Consider the following 15,548-nt stretch of genomic DNA (forward strand, 5'->3'; position numbering starts at 1 on the left):
CCAATCATTTGAAAGAGGCACATTTCAAAGTTATAAGTGTAACGCTCAATATCCATTCTAATAATAGTTATCATTTAGCATGTGTTTTAACAGGAAATTTCAAAAAGGTCAGGAATATTTAATGAATTATTACAATTTACTGAAATTAGTATTTCTTAGTTGTACATGTGGGCAAATTATAGTATCTAACTACTTATTTTCTCAATTAGGCCTTTAGGGAGGGATTGAAATTATTCATGAAGTAAATTTTGTTGCCTGAAAGAATAGCGGTTTTATATTCTCTTAAAAAATATATCGCAACATGCATTTATTGAAGTCCTAGTTTGAAGGATGAAACTTTGTTTCACCGTTGCGTTATATTCCTGGTTTTACTTCTTTAAAAGGTGGGCAAACTAAATGGTAGACCTCTTCTTTATAGTATCAATTGTTTCTTATGAATATAGTAATGATGGAGCAGGATTAAGTACCCTTAATTTTTTGTTTGGACCTAGAAATATTGTCATTTGGTGGCATTTATGTTCATTTTTGCGGAGAGATATTTAAAGTATGTTATAATTCTTTTCTCCTTCCTCTCATTTTTTTTCCGAGCGTGGTGCAAGCGTACAGCTTCCATGTGAAGACAATTCTGTGCTGTAAGGTGGTAAAAGCATCACTTGTCAGAGATACGCTGGCGGATGTGCTGCCTGCCTGGGGTGACCACGGGCCAGTTTGCAGAGGTAGGTGTTATTCTTTGAACTTTTTCCTGAAGTTTAAACGGGTAATTTATAATTTCTGCTTCACAATACAATGAAATTCTATTCAAAACAAAGCAAAAAATGTCTATACCCTATATATGTGTGTGCATATAAGCAATTATGTATATCCAAACATCTTTCTGTAGTTTGAAGCATGCAAGTAAAGATGCAGAAACAGTATCAATTCAGGGAGCTCATTTCCTTTTAACAGCTTTTCTTCTTTTTAACCTAGTTAGCTAGGTTTCAGTTAATTTTTTCTAATTAAATTCCTAAAGAAGAGCTCCTCACTATCATATTGCATTTCTGTCAGTTCCAGATATGTCCATATTCCTCATTGTGTGGTGAATTCCCTTCTAGTTCTGTTTTGTGCAACCTTACATAGGTTATTACCTAACCTTCTGACTTCTTTTCTAATTGTTTTCTCATTATGCTCTGAACTAATTAATAAGTTCCTCCCCTTGCTTTTATGGAGTAGAGGGGAAGGTGGCTTTTTATTTGTTTGGTTGGTTTCTTTGCATTACAACCTACAGTCTAAAATAAAAGCAGAGAAAAATATGTAAATCCTGTCAAAGTAGTCCAAAACTGAAGTATATAGGAAAAATAAAGAGTATCTATCTATGTACAGAAGTTTTTGTTTTTCTTAGTAGAAAAATTGAGCTGCAGATTTGGATTGTACATCTTAATGGCATTCTTGATTCTAGAAAAGCGCTTGCCTTAGGCCCTCCTAGAACCAGATCATCTAGCCAGAACAGGCACTAGAAAACAAGTAAACCCACCACCATTAATTACAAAAACCAACCAACCAACTAACCAACCGAAAACATAAACAATCCAAAGAAAAAAAACAACAAAAAATGCATACAATTTTTTTTATATACTTTATTTTCCATTTTGCGATAGATGAAAGGAATATTTCTTCTACTCAGAAGCTCCTATGCTGAATGGCAGTTACCGGGGCAGCAGATGATAGACTGTGGAGGGAAGGAATCGCAACACCTGAACCAAAGCTTTTGCTAGTTCAAGGATGATCTAAAGCGTAATTGCACTTATGTATTGCTGACCCTGTTGTTCTATGGTGTGGGACATCCCTTCAGTGACCGGGTGTCAGCTCTCCCAGCTGTGTTCGCTCCCATCTTCTTGCCCACTCCCAGCCTCTTCAGAAAGGAGGCAGTCACAGACAAAGATGAAAAGTAAGGTTTCCCAGAGTGCCAGGTGTATGTTTGGTATTTCAATATTCCAAAACCAGAATGACCGAGTTTTTAAGGAACGTATTCATTCCTCTTGCCAGTACTGAAAATTGAGCAAGTGGAGGAGCTAGGTTATGTGGAAGTTAATGGAAGTTACGTAGATAAGTTCTGAGATTCAGGTATTTGAAGACTTACGGTATTTAAATACTTACAGATGGTATGATCTAGCCTCTCTGTTTTAGCATGGTGCCAAAGAGCTGTAGTGCCGGACACCAGAGATGGAATTCTAAAATGCTTCAAGTTTTGTAACCCTATTTGATGTGCCTGGAAATGGTATGTCTAAGTATTTTTTTTAAACACTTTCAGATATTTTGAGAAGTTTGAATATTTTAGGAAATCTAGATGTTCTTTGGAAAATAACTTTTAAAGTAATTTATTTCTGAAATTAATTATCTAGGTTTGCTAAGTGTGCCAAAGGGATTGTGATGGTTTCACGTTTAAATTTGTGCTTTACAAAAGTAAGGCTACTGCCTAGAACCACTTGATGTCTTTTTTTTTCCCTCCTGATTTTATTTCCTCAGTTTTAAGTGCTAAGGCAACGCAGAATTTAAAGTTTAGGAGGTTTAGGTTAAGTATATACTGTTACAAAGAGTCAAATGCTGTGATACGGTTTTGTTTTCCTCCAAACCATGGAGAAGTGGAAGAGAACACGCACCAAACCTTCTTGCACTCATACAAAGAAGGCTCATTCCATCCCCTTGGAGAGGATCAATCTCTTTCTAAACAGAATATTGATATGATAATCCTTAGAAATAATTTACATAAAGTAAGAATACAGTAATATAAATGTTGGGCTGATTAATTGAAAAGTCCTGGCTTCCTTTCTCTGTAGGATATTTTTCAGGATTTTTTTGACCAGCTGAAACATCTTCAAAGGCAGATTGCTATAGAATAAGAATTCCACAGCAAGTTGTTATTAATGCTACGGCAGTTTTTTTAATGTTTAATTTAAAGAGAGCAACTGATCAAAAGCCGTCTTATCTATTGTTTATCATTTTAGCTGGAACATGTGGTTCTAATTTACGTGGACCAAGTGGGATTATTACATCACCAAACTAAGCGGGTTCAATATGAAGACAACGCCCGTTGCGTGTGGGTCATTATACCAACTGACCCAGAGCAGGTTTGCTTTTTCTATGTTTCTCAGTTCAACTTGTACAATTTTGGGTCTGTCTTAAAATTATTTCATACCTATTTGTGTAAATGTATGAACACGTGCGAGTGCGTATGTTCGTTTAAATAAAAAAATTACCAGAGTAGAGATGTTAAGAACAGATATTGGGCACTAGAAAGAAGCCGTAAGTTTTTAATAGCTGTGAAAATGACCACTCAGTGTAATAGGCCTTAGAGTTTCTAAGTTATAAATAATTTTTTTAATGAAATACAGAAAATCATCTTTGGAGTCCCACACTGCTAAATGAGTTGATAGTGTATATTTCAATTTGTATCTTAATACTTACTGCATCTTAGCATAAAACCCACACATCTAAGTACTTTGTCTGATCTTGTTAGGTGTTTTCTACTTACCTATCTTCTCTTATCAATCCACTGTTTTCCCATAATGATTCTAAATACATACCTATAAATAATTATACATAAACCAGTAAGCGCGATCAAGTATTCTTATTAGAATGCAGCGTATTGAGATGCATTTTTACTTGTGTTTCTGTAAAATGAATTTACTCACTAAAGGACAGAGACAACCCCTACCTGTAGGAAAAGAAAATGAAATAAGAAAATCTTCCCCTTATTTTACTTTTCTGCAGTGAAATGCTGAATAAATTAGTTAGAGTAAGTTGAGGAACTTACAATCTATATGTACTTTCACAAGTACGTAATGTATTTCCTACGCAAGTTTTGGGAGGGCTGAATTCTTGACTTTATTAAGGTTGAGGAAAAATATCTAACTTTATCTCACCATAAATTAATACAAATGCTTAGCAGCAGCAAAGGTTGTTTTACTGCATGCGTTCATAGCTTATTGTTGTCATGTAAATATTTTCTTTGCAAAATCAAGTCCTCTTTGTTTTAAAGAGGATTTATTGCCTCAGAAAATATATGTGTTCAAGAAAAAAAGCAACCGCAAAAGCACAAAGGTTACTGCATTGTGAAAGATTTCACTGAACAGAAAGGTCTTTATTTAATTCCAAACTCAACTGTTATAATTTATTTAGTATTCAAATTAGAAGTGGCCATTTGTCAGTGAATGATCTTTGACTTTGGAGACATTACATTTTATAGGAAGTATTAAATCACTTTCAATTTTTAAATAGAGATTAGCATTTAAAATATGAAAGATGTTTGACAAATGCATCAGCTCAGATTTATGTTCAGTAATATGTAGTCTCTTTGGTTCTGCAAAATGCAGCGTAGTTTTATACGAAAAAACTTAATTGTGCATACAAAAGAAAATATGTGAAATGACTGCTAATGTAAGAGAGTTGACATTTTAATGATTTCTTTTTTCAGAACCATTCCATTAATCTTTCTTTTTTAATTTTTCTTCCTTTTTCAAGAATTTCAGTTAAGCACTGATTTTCGTATTTATAATAAAATGAGGATGATAATCTCCTGGCTGATTGCAAGAAAGTTTAACCCTAATAATATGCAAAGTGCTGCTGATGGAGCAGTGCTGTTTATTAAACTGCACCGTCTGTTTTTGCTATGGAGATTCAGACTTTGTTCATTTCTGAAAATCACTGAACCTTAATCTACTGCAACAACCGCAAGTTCTGTTCATTCTCCACAATGTCTCTTCCACAATGGGTTTAGGATGTTAGTAGGGTAGGTCTCAAGGAGGTTGGTGTGGATTAGCTTACTGCTTTGTTCGCTGAACGGAAAAGGCGCTCGTAAGCAGCAGTCTGTGGCAGCTCGACAGCTTATCAGTCACGAGAATGCACTGAGGGAGTTGTACGCCCAGACAGAAACTCTTGTGTTGTGTTCCAAACGGAGACGTGTGAGTACGTGTCCTGGAGCTTTCATCCAGAAAAAAATAGACACTGTTACATCCAGCTGGGCGGAAGGTAAAGAGATTTGCTGACAAACATGTTGATAATTACATGTAAGAACAACACTGGGACCTTTGAAGTCTTTCAGTTCCGGGCAGAGCAGGCGATAGGGAATGATTTGTCTTGTTATTAAACGTGGGTTTGTCTAGCAGTGCAACAAAGGAAGATTCTTTTCTAAACGTCATGTATCTAGGAAGGATGGGGGTTGAGTTTAGGCCCATGACAACTGTGAGTGTGAAGTCTTAAAATTGGCTTTGTTCAAGGCCTACGGTATCCTCAAGTTGCTTTCACGTAAGCGTCACATTATCTGCATCGGTGGGTATCGATACAGATTTGATACTGGGACTTCTATCCCCAAACAGCTGGAACTATATTTAACACATCCTTTTGGACACTAAAAGACATGTTGGGAAATACTTTTACTTTGGAGGCAGCCTGACTGAAATAGAACATTTTTCTTACTTCTTTATAAAGAAAACTATCTTTCTACCTAGTTCACAAACCTGTGAACTTTAAGAAAATCCATTGCAAAAATAATTTCCAGGTTTCCAAAGTAAGGATTTGATGTTAAGATTTGCTGAATGTTGTGCAGATTTTCACCTGTGACTTTTGTTGGAGTTACGAGTGACAGAACTCTTGAAAACAGATCTGTGTGTTGAGTGTCTGATTTTAAGATTAGATTGAGGAGCCTACCTTTTTGCCCCTCAGATTTGAAAAAAAAAAAATCGGAATGCTGAAATGGGTCTGTGTGATTTTCTTTTCTGAGAAGGTAGACAGTTCATGAACTGTCGTTACTGTGTATTTTAAATATTTTTGATTTTAGTAGTGACCTTGTGTCCTTCTTCAGATTAGTTTATGCAGAGTATTGTGCAAGATAAGACAGTGTTCCCTGTTCCCTCTTAATGTAACGTTCAGTGAGGTTTAGATAACATAGTGTAGTAAAAAGGTGCCCTTGCGTGAAATGTGGAACGTGACGTGCTGGAATACTTTAAAGAATATTTTTTTAAAGTGTTTTTTTAAAAAGGTCCATAACATTTTCCAGATTTGCATTCTGGTGCTGCCGTAGCGGGACCCAGAGGAATCAAAGTGTTAGAAGAAAATCAACTCTTCCAGAACAAGCAGGAGCAGGAACCTTCAGTACAGGTTGCAGAATCAAGCTTAAGCTTAGACTTTTGTGCTGCTTAGATAAAGTCAATTTTTCTAAGCAGCACAAAAGTCTAAGTTAAGCTTGCTTCTGCGACTGTTGGAAGGTTAATGCTCTGCTTGTTTGGAAGAGTTGATTTTCTTCTAACATCTGTTTCCTCTGGGTCCCGCTACGGCAGCTTCTGATCAGCGTCCTACTGAGTCATTTATTAGACTTTTAGCATTTGCAAATACAACGTTACGGTGCTCTTCTGCCTCTCTGACAGGTACATGCTGTAATTCTTGGTAACCTTACATTGGCTCAGTTGCTCGGCTGTGCACTTTCTCAGCTTTTTAGGATCAGTCGCTTTGGGCTGCTCTGCCGAGGTCTCACTGGTCTGTTGTCTTTACCTCCTTCTTGCTGTTACAATCTCTTCAGCATGTTCTAAACGTGCCTCTATCCCTTGCTGGTTTGCTTCGTTCTCTAGGCTGTGGGGTTTTCATACGACTCACTGCCCTGGAGTTCCTGCTGCTTTCACTGTTTTAGGGCAATATTGCTAGGTGCAAGGGCTCCGGTTTCCAACTCCCGTGTCTGTAGGAGGGCAAGGGTTGCTGTCGTTTCAGCAACGGTACTTAGTTTGCACAGTGTTTGCTTGAGTGATTTTGAGATAATTTCTTCTAAGATTTCTTCTAAGAATTTCTAAGATTTCTTCTTCTTTGTTTTTTAATGAGGTTATCTTGCTGATTCTTGGACTGGGTCAAAGTTTGTGGTGGCTCAGATCTTATCCTTTCTTGACATCCATGTCTTCCTCAGATTCTTACTTCCGCGTAAGTAGTTTATGCGTTTATGGTGCTCCACAACAAATTCAAACCCTTTGTTTCCATAGGCAGATTTCCCCCTGTTGGATGGCGTTGTTGTGTTACACTTCAATACTACAGTGGTTTTGAGAAAGTATGTCCACAAAAAGGCTGTTGCTTCAAGGCTTCGTTACAAACAGAGCCCCTCTCCCTCTGAGGGGTTGCTCAGAGCTCCCTGCCACGAGTACAAGGGTGTTTGTCAGCACGTCTCACCCTACAGCGCCTGCAGCCCGTGCTGTGACAGGGCAGGGGGCTCTTGCTCAGCACGGTGTGTCTCACCCTGCAGCGCCTGCAGCCCGTGCTGTGACAGGGCATTGATTTTTTTTTTTTAATCTGTAGAATTTATCCTCACTTCTGTACCACAGAGTTTTGTGCTGCAGGGATCTTGTTTACCAAAAAAAACGTAGATCTAAGGACTCCTTTCACTGAGCGTTTTTATGTTCTTGGCACTACAGAGGCTCATGCGAATGATTTGTTGAATTCTGTCTATTCCATAAGCCCATGAGGATGGGTTTAATGGAGGGGAGGAAAAGGCTATTGTGAATTTAGTGTTGGCTCACTAGTACATCATTCTAGATCACACCAATATACTAAGGACTCCTTGAAAAGAGTATTTTGCGTGATATCTTGCAAGCACAGTTTGGGATGCTCTTTCATTCTCCACACAGTGGAAAAATGAAAATTGTGCCCTAGGTAAATGTGCGTATTTAAATGTAAATTTAAAGACCTTTATTTTTCATTTGCTGCACCAATGTCTTTCATCTTAGGGGGTTAAGGTATCATTGGTGAAGTTCAGAATTAAAGTTATTAAGGTCTCTAGCTTGGTTTTGATGAGTTTGAACTGGAGAGATAACTTGTGCATTATTTAATATTTATCTACATCACCTTTCATCTGCCAGCCACTCCATGTTATAAGACTCTTCTGTTTTTTTCACAGTAGAACCTTGTTGCTCCCATGTTGAAAAAGGTATTTGTCATTAATAAACTTTCTCACTCTACTTCTATTTCAGTTTTCCAGATTGTCTGTGAATGTCTTCAAGGGCGCAGCTTGTTCCAGAACTCTCCTGGTGACTCTGTCAGTGCTGGAACAAACAGTTTACTCATATTTCTAGTTTCTGCGGTTTCTGCTTCTCTGCCTTCACCAGAACACCCAGCACCAGCACAAGCTTTGAGGGACCCGTTGCCGAGGCTGTGTCCATCCTGCCCTGCAAACCAGTGATGGGCCAGGTGAGTCCTGAAGGTCCCTTCTTGGGAGCCGCTGCCCTTCTGTCCACTTAGCCAGGGCAGGGGCTGCAGGTTTGGAGGAAGGTGAGTGCAAGGGAGGACTGTTTGCAGGGGGGATCCTGCTGAGCCAAGGGTTCCTGGGTGACCCGGGCCCCTGGAATTCTTTCTTCACTGAACTTCTGTCTCTCCCTTTGTCTAGAAACCAGAGACGCAGCCAGCAAAGAAGCTGTCTGGGCTGGAGGAGATTGGGGTCTCTGTGCCCCGTAGAAGAGTCAGCACAGGACCAAAGCTTCCCACCTCCTCCAAGCTGCTGCAGGAGCCCAGACAGCACCTCCCTGCTGTGCCTGGAGTCAAGCCACCTGCTCCAGAAGGCTCCAGGCTGGCTAAATTGAAGAGGTCCCTGTTGACCGGTGGCGCTGTGGAGGGGAGCAGCTCCACATCACCACCACTAGCAAAGAAGCTGGCACTCTCTGCAAAAAAGGTGAGTCTGACTTTCTGCCCGGTCTTCAGTTGGCACCCTCTGATTCTTCTGCCACCCCCTGCTTCCCTCACCCAGTCTGTCTGTCCCCTTTCTCTGGGGTCCCCTTTTCGATTTTCTTCCCTTGGGTCATGGAATCCTCTTTTTTTTAGACCACCAGATGTTTATTCCTGTCCATAACTACAGGGCAGAACTCCGCAAGCGGCGAGCAGAGGTGACCACTACACAGAACCTCACCCACAGCTTCCTGAGCAGATCCAGCCCATGGACACCACCCACGCTGACTCCACTGCCCAGCCTTCTGGCAAGTTGAGGTAAGCGATGCCAGTTGCTCCCAGGCAGCAGGGCCAGTAGCAATCTTCAGATACTCCATGAAGCAACTGCCTGGCACGGCAGCTGGCTCGAGGAGTGATCTCGGCAGCCGCCTCTCCTGTTCTCTGGGGCTGGCAGGGCTCGCTCTGGATCCCAGACGCAGGGCGCTGTATTTGTTAGCACAGGGTGGGAGGCAGCTTTGCAGGCCCTCACCATGTACCGGTGTCCCCTGGGATCAGGAGGCACCAGCCTGGTTTAGGTCTCGCTCTGGGTTTTCCTTTGTAACCTTTGCCATCAGCACGTGCTGCAGCAACACTCGCTCCTTCCTAGCCCCCCGTGGGACAGCGTGTGCTCTGGGCGTGGGGCAGGTCATCATGTGTGCTTGCAGCTGCTGCCCTAGAGCAGGTTCTAATTCAGATTTTGTGGCTGAGATGGCAGATGTGCAGTGCTGTGCTCGTGCATCTCGGGATGGTGAGGAAAAGAGGGGTTCCCACTCAGGACCTGGCTTTAACACCATATCTGCACCTTTTCCTGTCTTTCAGCCCATCTTCATCTGCGCTCAGCCTGCCGAATACAGAAAAGCCTCCTCTGAAAATTGTAATCAAATTATCAACCCTTCAGGTGCTCAGCTCCCCCCTGAAAAAGCGCCACCATGAGGCAGATGGCAGCCCTCATTCTCCATCTGTCAATGGCAAAGGTGACACCTCCAGCCCGCCCAGAAAGAAGAGGTGCACACAGGGGGACTCGGTGTCCCTCACTGGGGAGGAGGCAGGCAAGAGCCCCAGTGGTGGCCAGGAGGAGCCAGGCTGCCCAGAGCTGGGTGCAGAGCACAAGGAGAAGAAGAAGAAGGAGGAGGAGGAGGAAAAGAACAATAAGAAGAAGAAGAACAAGAAGAGGAGAAGCAGGTCAAAAGAGCGCTCTCCTGGGACTCTGTCCTCAGGCAGCTGAGGGGCGAGGATCTGTTCTGTCTGAGCAGCAGCAATATGCGATTGGCAACACCGGGCTGCCGATGGAGCCAGGATCTCCACAGCTCTCCAGAGCGCCAAGCCAAACCGTGGGGCCAGCACACCACCTGGGAGCCACAAAGCATCTCATTCTTCATCTGTGAATGGCAAAGGTGACACCTCCAGCCCGCCCAGAAAGAAGAGGTGCACACACAGGGACTTGGTGTCCCTCACGGGGGAGGAGGCAGGCAAGAGTCCCAGTGGTGGCCAGGAGGAGCCAGGCTGCCTGGAGCTGGGTGCAGAGCACAAGAAGAAACATCATGAGAAGAAGAAGAAGAAACCTAACGAGAAGAAGAAGAAAAAAAACAACGAGAAGAATGTGAAGAAAAATAATGAGAAGAAAAAAAAGAAAAATAACGATAAGAAGATGAAGAAAAATAACAAGAAGAAAAATAACGAGAAGAACAAATGAGAAAAAGAACGAGAAGAAAAAAATAGCAAGAAGAAAAATAGCAAAAATAAAAATTAAAAGAAAAATAAAAACGAAAGAGAAAAAAGAAAAATTAAAGAGAAAAAAGGGAAAGAGAAAGAGCTACTTAAGGACAGTGTGGGTCCAGCCTCAGGCTGTGCGGAGAGAGAAAACCCTGTGCTCTGGCCCCAGGACACCTCCTACCTTTGCACAGCTAAAAAGACTAAATTTAAAGGAATGGTGAAATGGACTAGGAAAAGAACATTTGCCTGCCAGCAACTGAAAAACCAGCGGTGGTTCTGAAGCAATACTAGCCTGCCAAGGGAGCCAGCCTAAGACGTCAGATTTGAGCTCCAGCTCCCTGCCTGCTTCTGTCCGTTGCTCATTCTCTCCACCTCCCATGTGGACAGGGCTGGTACCCACCGCCCTCCTCCCTCTTTGAGTTGCAGTGGAGTTTTTTTTTACCCCCCGCCATCACCACCCCTTCCCCTGCCCTTCCTCCCCATTCCCTGGCTCTCCCACCCTCTTTTCACCCCTCACTATGTTCTTTTCGCCCCTCACTGTGTTCTTTTTGCCCCTCACTGTGTACTTTTGCCCCTTGTGGTGTCCTTTCCCCTTCTCTATCTCCCTTCTCCCCTCGCTGTGTCTTTTCACTCCTCAACATCTTCCTTTCCCACTTGCCGTGTCCTTTCTCACTTGCCGTGTCCTTTCCTTTGGCTGTGTCCTTTCCCCCCTCACCATCTCCTTTCCTGCCTCAACATGTCCTTTTGCCACTCGCTGTCTCCTCCCCCCTCTCCGTGTCCTTTCCCCTCATGGTGCAATTTCACCCCTCCCCATCTCCTTTCCGCACTTGCCGTGTCCCTTCCCCTTTACATGTCCTTTCACGCTCGCCATCTCCCTTTCCCTCACCGTGTCTTGTCTCCTCGCCATCTCCTTCCCCCCTCGCCATCTCCTTTCCCCCGTCGCCATCTCCTTTTGCCACTCACCACATCCCTTCCCCTTGAAATCTTCTTTCCACCTTCACCATGTCCTTTTGCCCCTCGACGTCTCCTATCCCCTCACCACCCTCCTCTTCCCTCTCCCCCTGTCCCATGGCCCCGGGGGTGGCAGGGATGGAGGAGGACGGTGCCTGTGGTCAGTGCGGGGACAGCAGAGCCCGGGGGGATAGGGGGACACCCCGGCTGGGCTTGTCCTGCCCCGGGGCTCGGGGCCAGCACTGCTGGGAGCCACAGACCTGCTGCCCGCGGCATCGCTCCTGCTGGGTCATGGCCCTGCAGCGTTGTCCCTGCTGGGCTCTGGGACCTGATGCCTGCAGGGTTGATGCTGCCGGGTCACAGGCTGTGGACCTGCTGCCTGTGGCACCGGTCCTCCTGGGCTCTGGAACCTGCTGCGTCGCTCCTAGCAGGTCATGGAACTGCCGCCTGGGGCATCAGTGGTGCTGGGCTTGGGGACCTGCAGCATCGGACCTGCCGGGCTTTGGGACCGGCTGCCCGCAGCATCAGGGCTGCCAGACTCAGAGACCTGCGGCATCGCTGCTGCCGGGCTCTGGGACCGGCTGCCGCTCCCCCTTTGTGTTCAGCTGCTGCCTCTGAGCGCTGGCAGAGTTCTGCAGGGGAGGCTCATGTCGATGGTGTCGGCTGAACAAACCTCTCTGGGTCGTGGGCGCATCTGCCTGGTGCAGGAGCACCCGGGCTGTGCCCAGGGCCTGCTCGCAGGGTGGGCCGAGCAGGGCGAGGGGGCGAGGGGGCTGCAGGTCCCCTCTCTCATGCGGGTGCAGTTTGCTTCCCCGCTTTCCTGCCTCCTCAAAGCTCACCCATCATGTGGGGTGAGTGCCCAGTGCTGGAACTGGTGATGTGAGAGACCAGTGCCCTGGGGCACCTTCCCAGCCTGTCCCTGCCACCAAGGGCACCCACTGGCCTCCTCTCTCCTGCACCTGCAGGGCTGGGCTCTGCCCCTCACACCCTCTGCAGCGTGTCCTCCCCCTGCATGGTCACACAGCTCAGCCAACACTGGTGGTCTCCTCTCCCCGGCACTTCCCAGCTCAGCCCAGTCCCTCCCAGCTCTCCCCACAGCCCTGATTCCTCTCCAGCCCCACAGAGCAGCCCAGTCTGCGCTGGCCCCATGGCGGTGCCCACCGCAGGGTGCAGCAGAGCTCTGGGCTCTCCCCACAGCCCCAGCCCCTCTGGATGGCACGGCAGCTGCTGGGGGGCAGAGGTGGGTCTCAGTCTCACCCGCAGCCCAGGGCTGGAGGCTTGACCTGGAACAAGGACATGGAGAGCAGTGGAAATCCAGGACTCCCGATTTCAACCCCAGCAGATGCCACCACAGCCTGACTGCTCCCCCTCTGTGCCAGCCCCTCTGCCCAGTCTGGGATAGGAGTCTGAGCTCAGCAGCAGAGCACCCTGGCCCACAAGAGGGCTCGCAGGAAGAGTTTTCTTTTTCTCATGGATTCTTCTCTGCAGGCACAGAAATGCTCCCTTGCTCTTCCGCAGGGACATCCCTTTCCCCAGGGAAGCCCGGCTGCCAGTCCTGGTTCCCTCTCTGTGCAGCCCACAAGGCCATTTCTATGATCAAGCTTCTAAGTTCGGGCCCTTCTATGTACTGACCTTTGTATGTCTCAACTCTTCCGGGAATATTCTATGACCTGACTCTCCTATCACCCTTCTGTTACCCGACCCCACCACTCTATGACCTGACCTTTCTAAGGGGTCTCACAGGCAATGAGCCAACCAGGTGCCTTCTGCTGTCCTGTCAGAGACACTGCCAGGTGGGAGCTTCAAAGCACAAATCCCAGCCATGAGTCAAGGTCTGACGTGTCAGCTGCTTCAGAAAGTGGAGACCTCACAGTCTCTTTCCCAGCCATGTTCCTGCTGCTGGCCTGTCCCCTCCAGACGCAGAAGTTACCTCCAAGCCCCCTTCACGGCCGTTGCCTTCTTGCAGGATTATGGGTTCTTGAGACACACCTGGCCACATGATACCTTGTCCACCCAAGTTGATGGCAGGAAGGAGCACCAGGGGAGGTTTAGGCTGGATGTCTGGAGAAGGTCCCTTCACACTCAGGACATTCTACCATTCTTTATTTTTCCTACAAACAAACCAACACCTCTCTCCAAACAGCCTCAGCAATCACCTGAGACAATGCACACATCAAATAAAAATAGTTGTGGAAAAGAAACTTGTAGGGCATTTGAAAGGGACCTAACAGCCCCCCTCCCATTTTCCTCTCCTACTCCTTCTCTTTGGCTGTGGCTGACCTGAAGAAGCAGTCTGGCAGCTGGGCTGTTCCTCAGCAGCCTGGTCCATCTGCCTGGTTGTGCCATGGGAACGGAAAGGGCTTTTCTTTTTGAGGGTTGTCAGGAGACTGTTCCTTTTCAGGAAGACAGATAGTTCCATGTGTCCTTTCTGAAGACGGACAGGGCACTTTTCCTTGGAGGACTCAGGGACCTCAGACTGGGAGGGGACTTCTGCCAGTTATTCCTGTAGATTGGAAATCTGTAAAGGAAAAGGAAAGTCATTTCCTTGAGTCATGGAAGAGGCCAGAAGAGACTCTGGGTAGGAAAGGAGTCACAGACTGCTCAGAGGCAGAGGTTGTTATTGGGATGTGATTGAGCCCATGCATTCAATGGAAAGATCAAACCAACACCCAAGAATGCTTTACCCAGTGCACTGTGAACAGCTCCACAATGCCTGGAGGATTCCCGCCTGGAAAAGGGGATTCCTCCTCCTCATTTTCCAGCCTTCACCATTAGTTTACGACTCAGCCTTTCCCACAGCATCCATGCCCTTTGCATGCCAGCATCTGCTCAATGCTCCAAAAGTTTCACTGGGTGCTCAAGAAACCCCTGTCCTGATCAGGAGCCGTGCTGGGAGGGAGCAAGCCCTGCCCTGAGGATTTGCTTCCCAGGGCTCACTGGTGAGCTTCGCAGTTCCTCCACTCAGGCACCTAAAAGCATTTCCATGACACTATCCAACAGCTGTCAATTAATTTTTCTACAGTTCTAAGCCAATTCCACTCAGAATCACTGAGGTATCACAGAATCAGAGAATCACAGAATCAGCAGGTTGGAAATACCTCCAGGATCATCGAGTCCAACCATTCCTATCAAACAAGCCATCAACAACAGGCTTGAGGCTCCCACTCAGCCCATGTTTTGCCAAGCGATCTCTGAAAAAGATCTCTGAGAAGATCTCTGAAAGCTGGCCCAGTTCAAATTTTGCGTGTATGCTGGGGCAAACGGACAATATTAGCAGCAAGCACGGAGCAAACGGCTGTTGTTCTCATGCTTGCTGGCTTGTTGAGACCTTGAAATCTTGATTAAGACCTGTGGGTTAATAGGAGAGGAATGCACTAGGCAGAAAACATGAAGATAAGGGGCACATCTGCGGAAAACAGGGAGGTTGCACTCTGTCGCTGCACTGTGGGATTCTCACAAGTGGAAATTCACTGAGATAGCTGTTACTGGATACAGAGGCAATAGATAAGATTTGCATTCTCTAAATAAAGTTGATCTCAATTCTCACCCCCATCGATGAGGTCCATGCATTAATTGCTACATTGAAGTTTCTCTAATCTAGAGAAAATGGACCTGGTTTGGAGCAGGGCTTTGCTGCTGCACAGCCAGAGGGACAGAGCATGGAATCTGCCTTCCCCCAGGGATATGATCAGAGAGTGGAGCTGGGTGTGCAGCCAGGGGTGCCCTGGGCTGTCCTTGAGAGCAGGATCCCTGCCCCCAGGCTCTGTGTACCGGGGCAAGGACGCTGCTGCCGGCCAGGGTGAGCAATCAGCCTGCCTGGGGAGCTTCCCCTGGTGCTGTGGGGAGAAGTTGTGGGTAGGAGATGTAACTCGTGGTAGCAGAGGGTCCTTCTGCTGTCGAGAGGGTGCTGAATGTGCCAGGGCTGCTCACGCCTACAGATCAGGACATTTCTAAGAGGATATTTCAAGGGGAAGATCAAAGCAGGGATTAAGTTAAAGGCCTTGTGAGGGATGTGGTGGTAGGAGAACGCCTGGGACAAAGCAGTAACAAGATGATAGGGTTTTCAGTTCCAGGTGATGTGAAGAGGGTGGTTAGCAGGACAGTCACATTAAACTTCCAGAGGGCAGACTTCGGACTGTTCAGAAGGCTGGTTGGCGAAGTCCCACGGGAGACAGTCC

At 45.9% G+C, this 15,548-nt stretch overlaps 1 protein-coding gene across 2 annotated transcripts; it reads left to right on the forward strand.

The window, feature by feature from the left end:
• Window positions 1-609: 609 nt before the first annotated feature.
• On the forward strand, window positions 610-10,874 carry LOC138732693 (ubiquitin carboxyl-terminal hydrolase 36-like). Of its 2 annotated transcripts, XM_069879346.1 has the most exons (8): window positions 610-716; window positions 2,164-2,254; window positions 2,982-3,104; window positions 6,844-6,939; window positions 7,980-8,196; window positions 8,393-8,674; window positions 8,858-8,985; window positions 9,526-10,874. In XM_069879346.1, exons 5-8 carry the CDS (start codon window positions 8,188-8,190, stop codon window positions 9,929-9,931), a joined length of 825 nt encoding a protein of 274 aa, XP_069735447.1. In that variant the 5' UTR covers window positions 610-716; window positions 2,164-2,254; window positions 2,982-3,104; window positions 6,844-6,939; window positions 7,980-8,187; the 3' UTR covers window positions 9,932-10,874. The 2 variants fall into 2 exon arrangements, with proteins under 2 accessions (XP_069735447.1, XP_069735448.1); XM_069879347.1 differs by lacking the exons at window positions 610-716; window positions 2,164-2,254; window positions 2,982-3,104 and adding an exon at window positions 6,307-6,398.
• The last annotated feature ends 4,674 nt before the right edge of the window (window positions 10,875-15,548 follow it).

This window comes from Phaenicophaeus curvirostris, chromosome 36 (assembly GCF_032191515.1).
Source record: "Phaenicophaeus curvirostris isolate KB17595 chromosome 36, BPBGC_Pcur_1.0, whole genome shotgun sequence".
Classification (NCBI taxonomy): Eukaryota; Metazoa; Chordata; class Aves; order Cuculiformes; family Cuculidae; genus Phaenicophaeus; species Phaenicophaeus curvirostris.

Excerpts from the sequence above, each read along its gene's own strand:
- LOC138732693 (XM_069879346.1), top strand. Across the intron at positions 8,675-8,857 it reads TGGCACTCTCTGCAAAAAAG|GGCAGAACTCCGCAAGCGGC; the intron begins GTGAGTCTGACT and ends CCATAACTACAG. Across the intron at positions 8,986-9,525 it reads CAGCCTTCTGGCAAGTTGAG|CCCATCTTCATCTGCGCTCA; the intron begins GTAAGCGATGCC and ends CCTGTCTTTCAG.